At 38.5% G+C, this 22,641-nt stretch overlaps 2 protein-coding genes across 3 annotated transcripts in view; one reads left to right on the top strand and one right to left on the bottom strand.

The window, feature by feature from the left end:
• Nucleotides 1-11,679, top strand: part of LOC126483786 (uncharacterized) — a 136,195-nt gene extending 124,516 nt beyond the window's left edge. Inside the window, exon 10 of the mRNA XM_050106946.1 lies at nucleotides 11,264-11,679. Within this exon, the coding sequence (XP_049962903.1) occupies nucleotides 11,264-11,344 (81 nt within the window). The 3' untranslated portion in view covers nucleotides 11,345-11,679. The remainder of the gene's footprint in view (nucleotides 1-11,263) is intronic.
• Nucleotides 11,680-13,518: 1,839 nt separating this feature from the next.
• LOC126483785 (SLIT-ROBO Rho GTPase-activating protein 1-like) overlaps nucleotides 13,519-22,641 on the bottom strand; it is a 510,581-nt gene continuing 501,458 nt past the window's right edge. For both annotated transcript variants that reach the window (XM_050106944.1, XM_050106945.1), the window contains exon 15: nucleotides 13,519-21,477. In XM_050106944.1, coding sequence (XP_049962901.1) covers nucleotides 20,707-21,477 — 771 coding nt within the window. In that variant the 3' untranslated portion in view covers nucleotides 13,519-20,706. The remainder of the gene's footprint in view (nucleotides 21,478-22,641) is intronic.

Below are 22,641 nucleotides of genomic sequence, written 5' to 3'. Positions count from 1 at the left end.
GTTTGACATTCCTGACATGAGCATCATTGGTAGACGTCAAAGGGCGTCCTGAATGGGGTCATCTTTAACTTCTGTCCGGTCATTTCTAAACCATGTGAACCATTTGTAACACTGAATATGGCTTAAGCACTCACCATAGGCTCCCTGCACCATTTGGTTTGTCCATGTAAAGGTTTTCTTGGGTTTCATGCAAAATTTAATACGGACGCTTTGCTCCTCTAACTCCGCCATCTCAAAATTCGCAAACTGTGTCATACAATGTTCTGTTCAGTACAGCACTGAACAATAACTAACAGAAATACAACGAAGAAGGTTCTGGCAGTTACACATCCAACACAGGCGTGAGGAGGGGTGCCAACTGTGTTTCACTCCAATACACCCTTTGCGCAAAATTACTAATGTTCGAGAATTTTTTGACTAGACCTTGTACATACTGTGCAAACCACTGTGAACTGCATGGCAGAGTGTATTTAGCATGGTATGAGAAGTTAAGATTTCTCTAAATTTGCCGGTTATGTATGGGGGTGAGTCTGATGGTCAATAGAAAGAGCCCTTGACAATGAATCTTGCTCAATCTCGAGTGCAGCTCTATTTCAGTCTTAGTGGATTTCTGTTTCTTGTCAACCTGTGATGAATACACTACCTCCAGTCCCCATTAGTGTATCCTTTCAGTATAATCTTAGATTTACAGAAGAAATCTCACCGCTGTCAATTCTGTGGTTAGCCATCTTCCTGTACCTATTGTTATATGAACTCCACTGCATTTTAGGACTGTTACACACTTGGAAACTTTGTTGCAAATGCTTTATCAATTGATCACTAGTATTTTAATCTTTAATATAATATAGCTCCATAAGAAGTTAACATCATCTTGGTCATTTCATTTGGCCATGCTCAGTGGTGGCTTGTGGTTAAAATCAGTGAGGGTGCTGCACCAGAAAATTTTTAGCCTTTGTTTCAAAACTGTGTAAAAAGGAAGAAAAAAAACAGATATAAAAAAGTGTTCAGAAACTTGACACAACCCTAAAACAATGAAGTAAAATATTTTTTACTTACTTTAACCTAAGTTGTTAACAGTTGGAGCTACATCTGTCCATTTAAAAACGATATAAATTCTTCTTGTTATAATTTGCACAAAAAGATCAATAATTTTCTCCTTGATCTCTACAATACCATTAGAAAGGATAAATCGCTACTCACCATACGAGGTGTGGCTAGAAAAAAACCAGACTAGTACTGGTGAAACAATAAAACGAATGCAATAAGGCTGAAAATCGCGTGGCCTGTCACGTGACTCTCGCTCCGCCTACTGCTCGAGTTTCATCTGCCTCCTGCACTCAGTCTGCCCGTGGCGTCTGTTTTAAGTAGTTGACGTTTTGTCTGTGCGTCGGAAAATGTTGAGTGTACAGAAAGAACAGCGTGTTAACATCAAATTTTGTTTCGAACTAGGAAAATCTGCCAGTGAAACGTTTGTAATGTTACAACAAGTGTACGGCGATGATTGTTTATCGCGAACACAAGTGTTTGAGTGGTTTAAACGATTTAAAGATGGCCGCGAAGACACCAGTGATGACACTCGCACTGGCAGACCATTGTCAGCAAAAACTGATGCAAACGTTGAAAAAATCGGTAAGCTTGTTCGACAAGATCGCCGTTTAACAATCAGAGCAGTGTCTGAGTTAACAGGAGTTGACAAGGAAAGTGTTAGGCAGATTTTTCATGAAAGTTTCAACATGAACAAAGTGTGTTCAAAAATGGTTCCAAAGTGTCTCACAATTGAACAGAAAGAACGCCGAAGAATGATTTGTTCCGACATCCTGGAAAACATTGAAAGTGATCCCACCTTCTTACAAAATGTTATTACTTGCGATGAATCGTGGTTTTTTACTTACGATCCCGAAACTAAACGCCAATCGATGCATTGGAAAACTCCTGGTTCTCCACGCCAAAAAAAAGCACGAATGTCAAAATCGAAATTCAAGGCAATGATGATTGTTTTTTTTTGACATCAAAAGGATTGTGCACATTGATTGGGTACCAGAGGGACAAACAGTGAATCAGCATTACTACATTAGCGCCCTGGCTACCCTACGTGAGCGAGTACAGAGAAAACGGAACGATTTGTGGAGAAAAAAAGTCATGGATCCTTCACCAAGACAATGCCCCAGCTCACAATGCGTTGTCAGTGAAGACGTTTTTGGCAAAACACAACATTCCCATCTTAGATCATCAACCCTACTCACCTGATTTGGTCCCCTGTGACTTTTTTCTTTTCCCTAAAGTCAATTCAGCTTTGAAAGGAACTAGATTTGAGACTGTTGAAGCAGTAAAAGAAAAAGCGACGGAAGTAATGTATGGACTTACCGAAAATGATCTGCAGCATTGCTATGAACAGTGGAAAATTCGTATGGAGCAGTGTAGAGACTGAGGAGGAGAGTACATTGATGGAGATAACATGAAATTGTAAATAATTGTAAATAAATGTTTTTTCCAGCATCAGTCCGGTTTTTTTCTAGCCGCACCTCGTATAGTCTTGCTGAGTCATAGACAGTTATGACAAAAAGACTGTTATACATGTGAGCTTTCGGCTAAAAGCTCTTCTTATAAATTAGAAAACATACACACATTCATGCAAGCACAAAGCTTGCGCGCATCCACACACACACACACACACACACACACACACTCACACAAAATCACTGTCTCTGGCCACCGAGGCTGGACTGCAAGCAACTGCAACTAATGGAAAAAGCAATCTGTGTGGTGGGGGTAAGAAGGAGGCTGTGCCGGTGAGGGTGGATAGCAGGGTAGGGTTGGGGGAGTGTGTAGTGCTGTTTGTGGTAGCATGCAGGGATGTGGCTGGGACAGGGATGGGCTGCTAGGTGCATTCAGGAGGTTGGGGAGGTGGGAGTGGGAGGAGAAAAGGAGAGACATCAAGGACGGGAAAAAAGAAACTGGTCAGTGCATTGTTGGAATAGAAGGCCATAAAGTGCTGGAATCAGAGCAGGAAGGGGTGAAGGACAGGGACTAGCAGGACAGGCAGTTTACAGGAACACAGAATATACTGCAGGGAATGTCCCACCTGTGCAATTCAGAAAAGCTTGTGTTGGGAGAAAGAATCGGTAGCAGAGGCTGTGAAGCAGTCATTGGAGTGAAGCATATTGTACTGGGCAGCATTTTCAGCAACTGGATCGTCCAACTTTCTCTTGGGCACAGTTTTTAGGTGGCCATTCATGTTGCCAGTTGTCATGCCCATGTATATAGCAGCACTGTGGTTGCAACTTAATCTGTAGATCACATGACTGCTTTCATGGGTAACCCTGCCTTTCATGGAATAGGTGATTCCTGTGACTGGGCTAGAGTAGGTGGTGGTGGTGGGAGGATGTATGGGACCCGTCTTGCACCTAGGTCTACTGTTGAGATATGAGCCACGAGACAAGGGGTTGGGAGCAGTGTTGGAGTAGGGCTGGACAAGGATATTGTGTAGGTTGGGTGGATGTCTGCATACCACTGTAGGAACGGTGAAAAGAATAGTGGGTAGGATATTCCTCATTTCAGGGCACAACAAGAGCTACTTGAAATGCTTGTCGAGATTGTCATTTGGTCACTCAAGTCCTGGGTGGTACTGAGTCACAAGGGGAGGGCTCCTTTGTGGCCAGACGGTGGGAGTGTGGGAGATAAGGCATGGGAGAAATCTTTCTGTACAATGTTGGGAAGGTAATTTCGATCTGTGAAAGCCTCAGTGAGAAGCTTAGTATTTTGGGAGGGGGACTGCTCATCACTACAGGTGCCGGGGACTGGGTGTTTGTGTTGTCCTCATCATTCCATCATCATTCGTTAAAGTGGCTAGTTTGGACTGTGTACAGATTTAGAATTTGTACAGGGGCTGATGACTGCGCAGTTGAGCACCCCACAAACCAATCATCAATCATCATCATCAAGACAGATGCAAATGCCATGGGTAGCTAGGCTGTATGGAAGAGAGTAGTTGGTATGGAACGGATGGTAGCTGTCGAAGTGGCAGTATTGCTGATGGCTGTTAAGTTTGTTATGGGTGGATCTCCCATGCTTTGTCTCTGCAGCCACCTACCACCTTCCCCATAACCACTGTCTGGCCACAAAGGATCACTCCCATCATGACTCAGTGTCACTGAGGACTGGACCAGCTGCATCACATTCTCTACCATGGTTTCAACTCCCCCTTGTTATGCCCTGAAATGAAGAATATTCTACCCACTATCCTTCCTACCACTCCCACAGAGTTATTCAGCCACCCACTGAATCTACGGAATATACCTGAGCATTCCTAATCCACCCATACTCCCAACCCCTTGCCTCATGGCTCATATACCTGTAATAGACCTAAATGCAAGACCAGTCCCATACATCCTCCCACCATCATATGCTCCAGTTTGGTTAAAGTGTCACCTATCCCAGGAAAGGTAGGGGTGCCTGTGAAAGCAGTCATGTGATCTACTACCTACGCCACATAGTGGTGCATTCTGTAAGGACATGATGACCAACAAGCTATATATCCACATGAATGACCACTTGCAAACCGTGGCCAAGACACAGCTCGACCACCCAGTTACTGAAAATGCCATCTGGATACTTCCTACCAACACAAGCTTTCCCAAATTGTGTACGTGGGAACACATTCCCATGTCCTGAACCTTCACTAGTTCCAATCCCTGTCCTTCACCCACTTATACCCTTTCCCACCTTCACTCCAGCACTATACAGCTTTCTATTTGAACACTGCACCCACACTACTCTCTCTCTAGTGTCCTCCTCTACTTCTCTCCTATTCCACTCCCCCCCCCCCCCCCCCAACATCACAACTGCATCTACCCTCCCCCCCCCCCCATGCAAATCACCGTATGCTACCACAAACAGCACTTTAATGTCACCCACCCCTATAATGCTATCCCTCCCCCTCTCTGCCCCAGCCCCTGCCCCCTCTGTAGTCCCGCCACCCAGACTGCTTCTCCCCTTATGCACAGTTGCTTGCAGTCTGGCCTCAGTGGTTAGAAACAGTGATCATGTGTGTGTTTTCTTGTCTACTTTAGAATATCACATTAACGGTCTTTTTGTTGCACCTGTCTGTGACTCATCTCCTCTGTATGGTGAGTAGCAATGCATCCTTTTCATAATATTGTTGTTATTCCATCTTTGATCTCTGGATGACATCTTAGGAAATTTCTCTCCATAGAAAGAACTTCAAGTGCATTTAGCCTTTCCAAAACTAAAGCTTTTTTTTTTTTTCCAGTGTTGACAAGCGACATTCTACTTCTGATGTAGTTATGGGAATTTTCAAGAGGATCTTTATCAGTCTCATAATTTCACTAAAATTGTTGTCGAGATTTTTTTCAAAGATAAAGTTCAGCAGCTCAGTGAACATGTAATGTTCATGCACATCAGACCTATAATATAATCACTAGTTCCATTTCTGGTTTTTCTTTGTTAAGTATGGGACATGCTTCAGTGGACAGAACTGTCTCTTGTGTAGGATGTTCATTCTTAGAACTAGCAAAGCACTTCTTGTAAAACAATTTAGCAGCTGCTAAGCGTTTTTTGCAAGAATACCTGTCCAGTATACTAACAGATGTATACTCACACAATTCCGTAGCTTGTACCATGACTGTCTCTGAAGGATTCTCACAGTACTTTGAGTTTCTTAATTGTAATGTAGTAGTTTTGAATACTGTTACATATTCATTAACGATAAACTTAGTAATATCTCAAGACAGCATTATTTCAAAATGAGACATAATTTTACGAAAAAGTTAAATAAAAACTTGAAAGTATCATCATTCACATATTTTAAAATTCCTGTTGCTTCTGCAGTGGTTTGCGTTCACCAAATTTCACGTTTTTTTTTTTAGTTGGAATTTTTAATGAGCTTTGAGGTCCATATGTTGAAGTACCACCTTGTAGTAGACGAATGTGAACTGTCAATGTCAATTTGCTTTTCAAGAATGAACACACGTTCGGGTTTTACTTGAGAAGAATATTGGAATAGTCCAAATGTCAGAGAAAAAAGTTTTGCATCACTTCAGTTCTGAGAGCTCCGAAACCAGTACAGAAAACTGGAATATAGATCAACATAAACACCATTTCCACCATTTTTATTGCTCATGAAAACCACACATTGCATGTTGTACCACCATACAGCAAGACCTTCATAGTTGGTGGTCCACATTGCTGTACACACCGGTATCTCTATTACCCAGTAGCACATCCTCTTGCATTGATACATGCCTGTTTTTGTAGTGGCATACTGTCCACAAGTTCATTAGGGCACTCTTGGTTCAGATTGTCCCACTCCTCAATGGTGATGATCCCTCAGAGTGGCTGGTGGGTCACGTTGTCCATAAACAGCCCTTTTCAATCCATCCCAGGCATGTTCAATAAGGTTCATGTCTGGAGAACAAGCTGGCCACTCTAGTCGAGTAATGTCATTATACTGAAGAAAGTCATGTCACAAGACATGCACGATGGGGGAGCGAATTGTCGTCCATGAAGACAAATGCCTCACCAATATGCTGCCAATATGGTTGCACTATCGGTCAGAGGATGGCATTCATGTGTTGTGCAGCCGTTACGGCACCTTCCATGACCACCAGCGGCGTATTTCGGCCCCACATAATGCCACCCCAAAATGGCAGGGAACTTCCACCTTGCTGCACGTGCTGAACAGTGTGTGTAAGGCGTTCAGCCTGACCGGGTTGCCTCCAAACATGTCTCAGACAACTGTCTGGTTGAAGGCATATACGACACTCAACGGTGAAGAGAACGTGATGGCAATCCTGAGGGGCCCATTCGGTATGTTGTTGGGCCCATCTGCACCATACTGCATGGTGTCGTGGTTGCAAAGATGGACCTCGCCATGGACATCAGGAGTGAAGTTGCGCATCATGCAGCCTATTGCACACAGTCTGAGTCATAACACGACGTCCTGTAGCTGCACGAAAAGCATTATTCAACATGGTGGCGTTGCTGTCAGGGTTCCTCCGAGCCCTAATCATAGGTAGTGGTCACCCACAGCAGTAGTAGCCCCTGGGCGGCCTGAGCGAGGCTTGTCATCGACAGTTCCTGTCTCTCTGTATCTCCACCATGTGCGAACAACATCGCTTTGGTTCACACCGAGATGCCTGGACACTTCCCTTGTTAGAACCCTTCCTGGCACAAAGTAACAATGCGGACGCGATCGAACCGCAGTGTTGACCATCTAGGCATGGTTGAACTACAGATAACACGAGCCATGTACCTTCTTTCTGGTGGAATGACTGGAACTGATTGGCTGTCGGAGCCCCTACATCTAATAGGCGCCGCTCATGCATGGTTGTTTACATATTTGGGTGGGTTTAGTGACATCTCTGAACAGTCAAAGGGACTGTGTCTGTAATATGATATCCACAGTCAACATCTATATTCAAGAGTTCTGGGAATCGGGGTATGCAAAACTTTTTTGATGTGTGTAATTGCTTCATTTCTCATTGTTAAACTAAGTCGATGTCCATAGCAGTGACTGAAATGTGCATTACTACAAACTGCATTGTTTCTTGCTTGAACTACAGCTTTCCCGACATTTGCATCATCAGTAAATATCGGAGCTATCGGTTTTTGTCCATTTTCTTGAAGGATTATGTCCTATTATTCTGAAATAAGTTTTGATTTGCCATCTGCAGTTTGATTTTCTAGAATAAAGAATCCCCCAAAACACTTAAATATTTCTCCATTCAATACATACCAAACACCAGGAACCATTTAATTAGGTTCTGAAACGTCTGTTGTGTCATCAGCCATGAGATCTACAAAGGAAGCCTTTCTAATTTCATCCTTACCTTCTTTGCAGAGGACGGCCACATATCTCATTCTGAATTGTCTTAAAAACACTTGAAGACTATGCTGGATTCTAAATCATTCTTCAAATCTAAATCTAATTCAGACATAAACATTACTAATCCTTTAAATATCCCTAGATTTACTGATTCATCATTTTTATCATGTCCACTTACGGGAGTTACAAAGTTTCCATAAAATATTGCAGTCTATTATTTTGGCAAAATTTCACAGTTCTTTTTAACCTTTATATTACTCTCACTGATTGAGAGTCTGTAGGCCTCACTAATTTTCTCCTTAGTACTAATGGTTCCTAAAAGTGACAGTGAAATTACATAATCAACAAGCTTCTTTGACTTCTTATCCTTTTCAGTTTTATCTTTCATTTTGTTTATATTTAGCTGTAACTTTCTCATACAGACAGTTGAGTAAACATAAGCTGTTGAAGTTCACTTAGTCACAGAAAGTATTTCTTGGGTATGAATGACCATAGTTAAGGTTTTCTGTAAAGTAAAAGAACAAAAGAAAGATTAAACTAGAATAGCTGGAAGCAAGATAGTAATCTAATTCCACATTTTATATCTATCATTCACGAGCATAGGACACGGTTGAGCCAACATATGCAGAGAGGAAAAAAAAAAAAAAAAAAAAAAAAAAAGACAACACCAAGAAGAACTGTGGAAGTGACAGTACTCCCTCTCCCTTCCAGCCTCCAGTGCAGTTCTCTGTGTGTGCATGCACACAACAGCCAAACACCATGTTCCGGGACTAAAGAATTAAAGTAAAAGGCCCATTATATTAAATGTTAACAATAATATAATGTGGAAATAGGGGGTGCTGCAGTTCCACAGTGCCTATACGTGAGCCGCCACTGGTCAAGCTGTAATTGGATTTTCTAGGGTATAAATGTCAACTGACAACTGTTGATTCTACTGCTTTAGTCATCCAACTAAGAAATCCAGTATGTGTGCTATGGTTTCTATTCTTTTTCAAGAGTTGCTGCTCTCCATGCTGGCTTGTGCAGGAAACTTTACACCTATCTGCATACTACCCTCCTAAGAACATTTCTACATTTTCTTTGGCCCAGACATTACCCTAATAGATAATACACTTACTGATGGAATAAAAGTTGTTTTTCCCTGCCCTCCAATCCTATATGATGACATTGCCTGAAAATCTTCTACCAAATTTCTTCAATCATGAGAGCTATATGCCATCAGGAGACTCCTTACAATAGGGGTGCAGGTCTTGGTAGGTCTGAGGGAAATTTGAGAAGATTTCTCCTTAGTTTCAACTCTCTGTGACTGGAGAAGAACAAACTACCTCCACACTGTTCAATGTCCAAGGTGCAACTCAACTTATATGTAAATTGAATTCATGATAGCAAGTGAAAATACTATAGATGAACACTATTTGAAGTTTTTAATCATATGTGGTTTACTATTTCTCTTTAGATTGTTTTATTTTTAAATTTTTTATTCTAGTACTGCTTACGATTTGTTTACGACCTGTCCTGGTATTTTGCCTTTTGCAGTCATTTGGCAAAACTTTCTTTTTTAATTTAGTCTTATACCCTGAACTATAATTACTTACAAGAGAAGTTCAATAGGTAATACAACACTTTTTTTAAAGTGGGTTGGTTTTAATCAAGATTCCAATACACTATATTAATCCCCACTCTTTTGGCTACAAAACCTATTTTTCAACATAATTTCCATTCAATGCAACTGCCTGTATGATACCACTCTACTTGTCAATGTCAGAGCCAATGTCTTACTGCATCAATAAGTTCCCCATCATCCACACACTGCTTCACATGGAGTTGGGTCAAACAGATGCAAGTTGGAAGGTGTGAGGTCCGGGCTGTAGGGTGGATGAGGAAGAACAGTCCAATGAAGTTTTGCAAGTTCCTCTTGGGTGCCCAGACTTGTGTGAGTCCTTGCCTCGACATAGAGAAGGAAAGTTCATTTGCATTTATGTGGCTTCAATAAACTGAAATTGTTTCTTCAGTTTCCTGAGGGTAGCACAATATACCTCAGAGTTGATTTTTGCACCTTAAGGGAGGACGTCATACAGAATAATCTCTTCAGTCACAGAAGACCATCGCCATGATTCTACTCGGTGAGGACGTGGTTTTGAACTTTTTCTTTGGATGTGAAATGCTGTGGCACCACTCCAAGAACTGTCATTTTGTTTCCAGTTTCATTGCTCTTTATTGTCTTCTGTTAGGCAGAAAGGAATCCAATGGGCACACCTTTGAGTACTCCAACTGCAGACAAGTGTGTCTGCACTAACAACACAGATGTCCAGTTGCACGGCGATGTGTTTGTGATCCATCGATCACCGCAAATGTGTGTGTCCACATGTTCCAACACTACGTGAGTCACAGCTGCATGTGAACAGCTGGCATGCGGGAGATCGAACAGGTTTCCATGACCCTGCTGCGATGATGACAGATACCTTGCCATAACTCACCATGATTTTGTTCATTGCCAGGTCTCCATAGACTACTGCAAGTACGTATGAATATCTGTTAGGCTGTGGGTTTCTGCCAAACTACTCAATGACTACTCTCTGCTTGGAACACTGCACCATTACAGACACAATTTCGAAGGCTACATATAGTGGAACTTCAAAAAACTATAGGGGCTTAAGTGGGAATATTCCACTATGTCCCACAACAAATTCCACATTTTTTCAACTGAAACTGGCCAAGAAAAAAAGTACTGTATGATAACTGTTAAAACCAATATATTAAATTTCATCTGCACTTCTGACATCGATGCAGTTTAACCCTGGGGACTAAGTTGGAGCGAAATAGTGAGTTCTTGTAATTATAGGTTCACAATGTGAACAGTGTTCAAAACAATTAGATTGTGTGGTTGGATTAAATGTCCTGAAGCAATAGCCTGGATTAAAGAGATAAACTTCTGTTTTAAGCATTATTTCACTCCACAGCCAATTGTTTTAACAGCAAGTATATCCAAATTATCTTTTTAGATGTGACGTATCATCTGAGGATCCATATGTACTGAGAACTTCCATGTTGCATTGAGCATCCAGCAACTTGATTTCCTCTGTCGTGGTGACAAGATCTTGCAAAGTGCCAACACAGGCTACTACACATTCTGCACAATGCCATTAACCTACCCTGTATATAGCACAGATATTTTTGTTAGCGAGTGATTTTGATCATTATTCAAATTGTTTCCAATTTTCACGTCACTCCCAATCTGCACTGAAATTTTGCTTTAGTTCACCAGATTACCGTTTCTTTAAAACCCCTCATATTTGACTGTTAACACCAGTAGTCTCAGTTTGTATGGCTGTTGCATACACTAGTTCTCTCACACTGCTCTATTTCTAAAAAGACTTCCCAGCAATAACTGTGTGTACAAAAAGACATTTCCTTTTACAGGCCAGTTACAAGAAAGAAGCAGAGGATACAATAAACAAGAAGTTGAAAGAATTAATTGGCAGCGATGGAAACATAATGTAAAAAGCCACAGTTAAATTGAAGGGTACTGAAAGCAACTAAGTTCACTATAAAATTTACGTAGCTAGAAATATAGAAATCTGTTTTGTTTTTAGTGTTACCATGAAGATAATATATTCTAAATCTATTTCATAAACTTCACTGCACAATGTGGGGGTGGGGAGGGCAAACACACAATTAAAAAGACTATATATGCCATATAGATGTAAACAATGGACCTCATATTGTAACATGTAAGCCCACAATAAAAGAACATATCCATTACTAATTTTTTTTTATTAGTATTCAAAACTGAGATAGTTCCTTTAAAAGCATGTGCCCAATTGCCTTCCACATCTTTCCAGTCTGAGCTTGTGTTCCATCCCTAGCGACAATATTTCTTTTGAAAATGAGAACAAATTAGCAATGAATTGGAAATAAAATATATATGGATATTAATTTATTAAAAAAGATAGGTCTGCAAACAATTATATAAATATTATTATCATTATTAAAATTGTTTTAATTTAGCATTTCAAATCTGAATGTAAAATCAGATAACAAATTATTATGTATATAAAAAACACTAGTTCTTACCAAAAGGCAACAAGGCAATAGTTGAGGCTTTGTTAGTTTGTTTAATTATGTTATGTTCATCAGCATTTAACAACATGAGGTAGGTGGAAGAATGAAATGTATTGTTCCTTTCCAAATGTTTGTTATACGCACAGGAGCTAGACGCTACTCTTTTCAGTTTTAGCATAAATTTTTGTTTGGAGCGTATGATTTTGGCAATGGTGATCTTCCAATGAAACTTCCTTATGACAGAAGATTTTATAGTTTTGGAACCTAGCAGGTTGAATTCTTACAAGCGATTAGTAAGCTTCACAGAAGACTTCACAGCCGGTCTGCTGCATCACCAGAGGGAATCAAGCAGATCTGTTCCCATTCCAGCAATACACAGTCCTTTATTTTTTTTGCTTCTCTCCTTTTCCATTGCCGCCCCCCCCGGGTATGTTCCCACAAGCAGCACTTAACCTTACCTCGCCATCCCTCGCACTCTCCGCCCCAGTCTTTTCCTTACCCCCACCACCCAGTTTGCTTCTCCACCCATGCTCGCAGTCTGGCCTTGGCTGATAGAGACCCCCCCCCCCCCCCCCTCTCTCTCTCTCTCTCTCTCTCTCTCTCTCTCTCTCTCTCTCTCTCTCTCTCTCTCTGTGTGTGTGTGTGTGTGTGTGTGTGTGTGTGTGTGTGTGTGTGTTTTTTTTTTTTTTGCCCAATACTGACGATGGAGGCCTACCTGTGACTCTCAGCATCTCTGCTATATGTTGAGTATACATTCTGTTTCTAGGTTGCTCTACATTTTTGACTTATGTAGTTTTGTTCTGCAGCTGCCTTACTAATTTTGGTCTAGGTGCTCATCAATTCTCCCTAAACATGTTCAGTACAAAACAACTACAGCGATATGGCACAAACTTACTTCCAGATGCTTTAAAAATGTTACAGAAAGATAAAAATAAATAAAACAGTTCTATTACAAAATCCACAAATGAAAGACATAATAATATGAGACAGAGAGAAACAAAAGAAACATAGTGCTGAAAACTAACATAAAATAATGTAACGTGAGAAGATAAATGACAGAAATAAATATTCGCTGTTATGTGTGTGAAATATCTTATTTCAAATATTGGAACTGAATAACTAGATAAAAGGCAAATACAGGCATTCCTGTTATTTCACAGGCCCCCTATTCACCTGATCTGAGACCTTGTGACCTTTTTCTCTTCCTGGAATTGAAAAAAAAGTCATAACAAAGACATCATTTTGCAGTTCTGGAAAACACTCAAAATAATGTGACTGACAAGTTAAAGGACCTAACAGTTGAAGTTTTTCAGCACCGATACCAAGATTGCGAACAAATACCCCCCCCCCCCCCCACACACACACACACACACACACACACACACACACACACACACACACACACACACACACACACCCTTGTATCGCGTCCTGAAAGTAAAAAATTGCCAGCAATTCTGCCTCAATTTTTTTTTTAAATTATCTCAAGTGAATTTTCCTTTTGGTGCATGTAGTTCCCACTATCTTTTGTCAATAACCACATCATCCAAGTACAGTTACACAACTTTTCTTGAGCTTACAGGTACAATATAGGACGGAAAAACAAGCTGGCATTCAACTTCAGATTAGTTTATTACATACTTACAGCTTGAACTCTGAAGTAGTATACATATCCAAATGCTACAGTTAGTTGTATAAACAAAGGACAGCTGCCAGAATAATGGCAACATTAAAAATACATAATACAAAACACATTCCATCATTCCTCTACAATGAATAATACTGAACTTGGAAGCTGATTCCATCAGTTACACAATTACAATTGTCCAAAATATTCATTGATTATAATTTATATTAACTTTGGTGTTATGTTCCCTTATTAACATTGGTACAATGATATACACACATTACAAAAGTCTAAAAAGGCAAATATTTAAAAAATACAAGTTTCGTTGAATGTTGGAGGGTATACGTAAATGAAGCATCTACAGCATATGTTGGATTAGTTCTAACTTAAATACATACTATATTACAGGCTTTCCATTCATGTAGGGAAAAAAGTCAGCATACAAAACAATTTTGTATATAATTTTACATATATTTGTTTCCTTCTGATCATGACCATGAAACATTCTGCAATTCTCCACCTGGTTGGTAAAGCATATCTGTATACAGATATAAAATCCTGTAGGTATTTCAGATCTTTGATTTTGAGTCTTTACTAGTAGTATCAATACAGTACTAACAAAATTAAAGGTAGAATGAACTAAACTCTGAAAGCATTTATCTGTCATTGTTCGGCCCGACATCCTAAATTCATTATTTCTGGAAACATACCTATATGAAGTAGTGTGAAATTTCCTCTTACTTGCTCCACACTCCAGCCATAATTTTACATAAACTTAAAAAAAGATTAAAATGGTGTTTACTTTAAATTGACAACATGTAAAGTGGTTTCGGGGGTGGATATAAAAAACTTGCTTTTAGTTACTATCCAATACTTCTGTCAATTTAGCAGTTGAACCAATTGCAAAATTTGTGAATAGCGTGTATTTCCCATAGTACTGAACAGATCTTCTGAAAAACAGATCAGTGATATGGAACTCTGTAATTACAATAAAATAGTTTAAAGAATTAAGTTTGGCCTTATGTTAAAGAGGTGAAGAGTTGGGTCATTAGTTCTGTAAAGTATTACTTTCACTAGTTACGAAATGTGCTAGTTATGGAGGCCAACTGTGCAATACCTGTCATCACCACCAATGGTGTCTTTGATTTGGTTGAAGTCAACCCAGCCAAATTACTGTCTTTAACAAGATAACAGTAACTACCTAATACGTTGCACAGCCAGGTATTATAAAATGTTCTAGGTGTCTGAACAGTATTGTTCTCCTTGTCTTCTACTGGTGTTTAAGCCCACTGCTAATCTTCTGCTGGAGCCTAATCTGACAGTCACAGCCATACCAGGAAGGAAACTTCAACAGCAGAGCCAAATTGTCAGGAAAAAGCAACAAGAGCAATGACATAATACAAAAACGTAGAAAATTTTACAGTAATTAACAACAATTGTTAAAGCATTTTTACAAGATTTACTAAAAATCTATTACAAAAAGAATCAAATGTCCTTTACATCATTGCATTCCTTTACTTACGAAGAGCTGGAAAGTAAGGAGGGCACATTCCGAGTACGGTAAATACTAGGGGCAACTACTAGCTTGAAACATCAACATTCATTCCTTCAAGAGGAAGGAGGCATTGGTTGTGGGGTGATGGAAAGGAGACACAGGATACTCAGACCCCAGACTGAGAGAGCCCAACAGTCATAACAATAAGGGAGACGAAGAAGAAGGGAAGACATGAGAAAAAGTGTGGGGGAGGAATGAAAGAGAAACACAGTGCCACCTTCAGTTTAGAAATGACAGAAGGAACACAGTGAAAAGTAAAGCTGGCTTAAAGAAGAAGAGAAATAAAAAGTGGAATGCATAATGCAATTAGGAACTTAGTGGAAAGGAAACAGAAAGAGAGAGAAACAGGGAGGGAAATGCGGGATGGTTGAGAAAATGGTGATAAAATTGAACTGAGTAAATTATTAAATTCTGAGGTAAGTCCTTTCCTTAGTCTGTTCAAAATGCACTGGTAATTAAATGAATTCAATTTAAATAACTCCCGCCCCCCCCCCCCCTCCCCCATTTTTCATAATGTACAGACACTGACCATGTCAGTGGGTTAATTGCCCTCCATACATATTGCTTCTTGCCAAAAATTTTATTTCTGTGTTGCTGACTATTACATCATCACATTATTCAGAGCGCCCTATAAATCAGCAGAATAGAAGTGTATCTAATAATATGTTGCAGGCCACAAGTTTCCTTCATATCACACACACAGCAACTACAGTGAACATTATACGGCATTTATTCAGTTGTTACCCTGTAATGGTTTAAGCATGAATCTCTATTTTACTGAATATTTTACGCCAAGCAATCATCTCACCATTAAATATTTTTTAACTGAAGATACAATAACACCAAAATTTATCAGCTTATTACCACTGTGTATATCAAGTTACAATCCTCTGTTGTAGGAATAAACATGTATCACCTGAAAATTCTGCAACAATGAAAGATTTAAGTTATGCATAATTAAGTATAGGACCTTCGCATTCTGAGCAAAAACACTAGCAGAAACTCCAAGAGTGTTTCAACAATCTTTAAAGATATTTTCTGTTATGACATAAGTGTGATTATTACATTCAGTCAATCTGGTTACTGATATAAGCTCTAAACTTTTTGACTAGTTCTGGTAATTGTCCACATTATAGCCATACGACAGTGGCCTCTATTTATGTACCTGCCAACTGCAACCAAAATGTGTGTTTTTTCTTCTTAGTGAACTTGAAATAATAAACCAAATATTTTGGAAAGGTATAAAGGCTGCACTCAGTGATACATGAGAAGTGACACAGGTTACAAAACACACTTATAAAAAAAATGAAATTTACTTCCCGAGATCGGAGAGTGACACACATACAACTGCAGAAGAATAATCTTTTCATCTCCAAGTAGTCAGTGATTCACCATGTAAAATACCCTTCCCAACAGAGCTTGATTATTTTTTCTCTCTGTCGGAAGCAACTCATATGCTGACAAGTGAATTATCAACACTGCCTTCCTTGGTCAGGCAAGTCAGAATGTGTATGTTTTAATGGCTTTGGCATAAGATGTAACAATTAAAAGAGATATTAAGTGTTAATGAACCATGACTGTTTCAAAAATATGGAAAAGTTTTTTGGAGGCTGCTACCAGTCACAATTTTTTGTCAGCTGCCACAATTATGTAATAAAGCAAATTTTTTTCAAGGTACAAACCTCATCTTTATGCTACAGTGACAATACGAAAAACAGTTAACACAAATAAACATAGGTATTAAAGTTGTAGAGTTTATTGTATTGATGTGTTTTAAGTTCCTCTGCAAGTTGATAAACTGTACTTAACAAGTTCTATGGAGACATGGAAGTAACTGAACATGCCACTAGGAGACGGCCATTTCATATGAACATAGATGGCCACAGCGAATGCCAAGACTAAAGACCAACTTTAATATCTAGTCAACAAAAGAATTTGTGACTGGTAATGGTCTCTCAAAAATCTTTTCAGATGTAACAATATATCAAATCTCTAGTCACCTTTTACAGTATCCTTTGTATTATTTGGGTTACTGCAAAACAATGTTTCAGTAAACAGAATTTATATAGGTTGGCAATAATTTGACAGACAATAATGTTGTAGACTTTTAAGATGGGTTGTCCATCAATAACACATTTTCAAGGAAAATCTCTGAAATGATATGAAGTAATCCATTTTCAAAAACCTGATCGGTGCCAGCAAATTATCAGTTGACAAAAATCTTTGTCTTTCAGAAGTAAGTAGAAAAGGATAAACAGAGAACCTTATTTCAACATAATATTTTGATGATGATCTGTAAAAAGACTAGACAGGGAAAAAAACCTGGAGAGACATACTGTTACCAAACGATAATAAGGCTGGTCTGTGAACAGAAAGCTATTTTGGAAATTCTTTTAATTTTTTCTTATCATGGTAATTTAAAAACAGTAACATAAAATATTCATATCTTCTTTAAGGTCCTAAATACACTCGTAATGTGTTTTTCCTTCTGTTTTCTGTCTTTTCACACTATGAGAACTTTTGTTAACGACTACAACAAAACTAACTATGTTTCACGTCTCTCAGGAACATATGCTGGAAACTAATAAATGAAATGGCAAGCAGTCTCCATTGAATGTGAACTCTGTCTGTCACTAAGTGACAAAGGCTACTCTACCCATAATATGATGGGTCTGTGTTCTTTTTATTATTTATCTCTCTCTTCCTCTATTAGAAAAATTGATTCGGATTCAGAGTGGCAGATATTTATGTTTCCATCATAGTGGCACATCTCACCTGTAGATGTTTAATGGCCTTACTGCTGGCCCCATTACAGTTCTATTTATATACCAAACACTTCACTCTCTCTTCTATGACCCCAAGCTAACAATATTAATAACTGACACTGCAGCTCCTAACAGAAGTGCCTTTGTACTATCATCTGATAGTATACTAACTCTTCCTAGATCCTTTCCTAGTACACAGTCCTATGAAGTAAGCTACCTCTTGGACTCATGGGTATTATTAAGTGGTAACATGCAAATACATTTTATGGTAGAAGAGAAAATGGTAATATGCTACATATTTTTGACCATGTTCTGTTCCTAACAGCAGTTGGATAACACAGAAATAAGAAACTGTTCATATAAATTTAGATGTATACATATTCCTCCAGCAATTGTAATACAAGTTTCATACTGTATGAATTCTCTGCATATAAAATCTTTCAGTGGAAATCATGTATCGCACCATACACACACAAAAATAGCAGCTTAAAGTAATGTGAAATCCCTTCAGAATCTAGTTCATTTCACATCTAATCTCATATTGCTGTTGAGTCCATAGAGAAAGATTTGCATACTTAGAAACAGATTATTCTACAGTTATATTTGAGTATAAATTAGGTGACAAAGTAATTCATATAACAAAATTGTTAACAATTCACTCATTCACAATTAAACTTAACCAATGAAAGATTTTGGGGATAAACATGTTTTTTAATCTCTGGTAACTACTTCTTAAATAATAAAAAGAAAAAAGAAAGAAAAAATACATGGTGTCTCTCTGCACTAACCAAATAAAGTTTTAAGGAATTTTCAAATGTTTTATGGAACAAAAATTCATAATTTGGCAATAAGACAAATCATGGAAATATTTTATATCAGCACTAAACTTCTTCCACAGTGGTTGCAGTAACATCTTTTTACAAGTAACAGAAAAAAACTTATTCTACACAGAAATATTAAGTATCACATGAAAGAATGGGTATAAGCAGAATTTACATAAATGACTCAATTTTTTTACATCATATTCAAGTATTACTGAGTACATGAATAATCTCTCCAAGTAAAGAACAAGAGCAATTATCACATTTACAATAGGAGAATAGTGTTACCAGAACCAAATGTCTGTATTTTAACAAAATCATGGAAATTTTCGTATCACTGACTGAAATTTACAGCAAAATATTTAATTGTGATACACTTGAGCAGTTATCCGTAAGGTAAGTGGGGCTCAACTTAGGCCTCATGATCTTAGGCGATTTTTGTACATAATACTGATATAAACTGAACTAGAGGTTGGATCATTTCATTTAACAAAAGCCAGTTCAATGGAACTACAAAGTTGTGACTATCTTCATAAACATGCAAAAATACATCACATATCATCAACTCTACACTTATTGTAAAATCAGACAATTTTAATAGTACCATTCTGTCAGTTCATAGTAGATAGTAGATAGCTTATGTCATTCTATCTAATGTGACACACACACACACACACACACACACACACACACACACAAACACACACAGATAACAGTGTCAATAGAAAACCTACATTTATGCTACAATCAGCACATACATTATTGTACACAGTTATGTGAATATATTTATTACAAAGTTCAGTCTTTTAAAATAACTCTAATATAACAAAATGATAGTTATCAAACAACATCAAGCATGAGACACATTTTGTTCAATACAGAACACAAATATCGAATTTCGCCCACCAACAAGGACAGAAATGTTGGAAAAAATTCATGAATTAGTAAGAAAGAAAGACCAAGAAAGCTACATTCTGTTGTAAAATCTAGAGTAGCAAGAAGCTCTGCACGAGATGAAAAATATGTTGATACAAGAATTAAAACAAATGAGTGATCAAATTTTCTCAGAGAGGTTTTCACCAATGACAGTTCACAATATGCCCATACTGAAGAACTACTGATGATATCCATTACATACTTTTCATTCATAATATAATGTTAACAACTGCTTTGAAGTACTGTACGTACTATTACAAATAGTGGATACGAACAGCTTACAATTTTGTTACAACAGCCAAGCACAATGTGACACATTTATATTTGTGACAGAGAAATTTATGGCACCTTAAAGGTAAAAGTTCTCTTATTATCATGAAGAGGATCAGAAACAATGTGAAAAGCAAGAGTACCAAAAAATATGAATTAGATTAATGCTACACAGAATAGTAAGAATAAGAAATAGTAACACTAAAGTTAAAAGTTACTTTCCTTTCCTTTGTACATATGACAGGGATGCAAATGATGAAAAGTACTAATGGTAGAGAATACAAATAAACTCATAGTTAGACAGCAATAAGGAAGTTACAAAAGCTTATGAAAGGGATTGCTTTATGAAGAGCCATACATCAAAAATTCAGCACAATACTAGCACAGCCACATGACTAACATTACACACATTAAGGGTAAAAAATATCTTGATGTAACAAACATCTTCACTGCCACAAAATGTTAAATAACCTCTGCAATCCTTTTATTTTTATTCAGACTAACAGAGGATGATATATATATATGCGTGTGTATATATATACTATCATAGATGTCACTACTATATTACTTTAGCAAGGAGGGAGTACCAGGCACCACCAATTGGCAAGGCCACCATGACACACTGCAAAGTACATATATGTTGAGTATTGTCTGTACATGGCCATAACTGCAGCTGTGGATCCAAGTTCACAAAGCAAGAGTTTTATTTTTTTTGAAAAGAAATCTGAAGGTACATCTTTACTGTATCTTGAGGATGACTATAGTATAATTCCTGTATTAGTGCAAACAATTTAGCACCAATTCAACTGACTGTAACTACAGCCTCTTCAGTCAGCTGCATGTTGTTCCTGAGAGGTAGGCCTATCCTTACGAATGGGTTCTGGTGAGGGTTGAACTGGTGCTGCTGGCAGAACTGGCTTTCTCAAGACTTGTGGCTTGACTTTTACCTGAGGTTTTGATGGTGGTGGTACAGGCTTGGTTGCAGGAGAGACAGCCTGACGTGCACGTTGTGTCTGTGTCTGTGCATCCGTTTGTTGCTGGGTACCAGCTACAGGACATGCAGATGCCACACTACTGACCTTTGTGTTCTTTTTAAGAGTGCACTGGTTCTGTTTCGCAAAACGCTCAGCAGCAGTGGTCATATCTGGACTTTCCGGTCCAGTACTTCGATTGCTTTCGTCGGGTGGTGACGGTGACTTGTCAGGCAAGTCCATCACGAGATCAGGGGTCTGTTTCTGTCGAAGTGTCGGTACGGGTGACGGTGATGGGACAGGTGAGGGAGCTTGGGTAGGCTTAGGTGTAAGTGAACAGGCAGAAGCCGCTTCAGCCCTGCGGCGCCAAATCTCGCGGCTCTGCGAAAAATTAACAACAGCTGGTGGGCTGAGGCTGGGAGCAACAGGAACTGATGGGCTGCTTGCTGCTAATGGGGCCTCCTGTGTTGCTCCACTGTCACTGGCACCAGCTTCCTCTGTTTCTGGAGTCTGTATCACATTGGGAAGAGGTGATTGGCATCGCACATCAGCAGGGACCATCGTTTCTGTACTTTCTTCTTCAGGGGCCTGAGGTTCTTCTGCTGCTGGAGTCACCTGGTTGACTATCTGCATCATAAATAGAAATCATAACTAAATGACAACAATATTTAATCTGGTATTACACAGCTTGATAGGATATTTTCAAGAACAACACTCACAAAACTGACAAAGCAGCAAATCCAATGTCACCTTAAGATATGTTTCTCTGTCCTGTGACCTGACTTTCAGCATAACAAGACATATGCAAGTCACTACATGAAGGGCTTAACATTTTGTTTCCTTATTTCAACAAGGTTCAGTAACTTAATTTCATTAAGGAAGGTAACCAATTTGAAACTTTGAAAAGAGGTTGTGTACAAACTTACAAACACCCCCCCCCCCCCAGCAAGACTTACATCACATGTATATCTGGAAACAATATTATTCTACACAGTTCATATTACTCTACAGACCCAGTGCAGACTTTTTAACACACAGACACAAAATATTTGTTAACACCACTACCGATGAGTTCAACAACAGCATGCAAATGTCACATTTTGGTGGTGATTTAAATATTTGACATGGATATGCCCATTAATTTAAATTCGGATAATGAAAACACCAAACCTCATTTTTAAGTACTATTTCTGTTATCTCAATTTACAAAATCCAAGTATCCTATGATTACAATTATTTTCAAAAAGGTTATTCATTCAAGAAGAAAGCAAAAGAAAGGAGAATATTAAAAAGCCAACTACTGGCTTTCGTTGACAAAACTACATAATTAATCAACTGCATTATTTGCTGTAAGTGTTAAGTGTTACTGCAGGTTCCATGGGCTACACCAATGTGATGACAATTGAAAGCATAGTTAACTCAGTTAGTATCACCCAGCATATACTAGAAGGTTAAGCGGAGCATTTGGACAGAAATGCTACTTTCTGCTAACTCACCTTCTCATTGAGGATCAGCAGACATTTGTCAACTCCTCCTGGTGCTGTGATATAGGCCTTCATGTCTAGCAAATAAACTCAAAGATACTATATGCCTTATAACTTATTTATTAATTTAAATCATACAATACATATCCTTAAAATGAATAACTTTCAGTAATTTGTGGACATTCATCAGTAGAAGTAAATCAGTTTTCTCCTATGCTGATTAAATCCCAATTAATGAAAATAATTTTTAGAATTATCCTTTCTTTCTTCTTAAAGAAAGACCGATACATATGACTTGTTCTAACTA

This window comes from Schistocerca serialis, chromosome 6 (assembly GCF_023864345.2).
Source record: "Schistocerca serialis cubense isolate TAMUIC-IGC-003099 chromosome 6, iqSchSeri2.2, whole genome shotgun sequence".
In the NCBI taxonomy this organism is placed as follows: domain Eukaryota; kingdom Metazoa; phylum Arthropoda; class Insecta; order Orthoptera; family Acrididae; genus Schistocerca; species Schistocerca serialis.
This window is presented reverse-complemented; position numbering and strand designations above follow the sequence as displayed.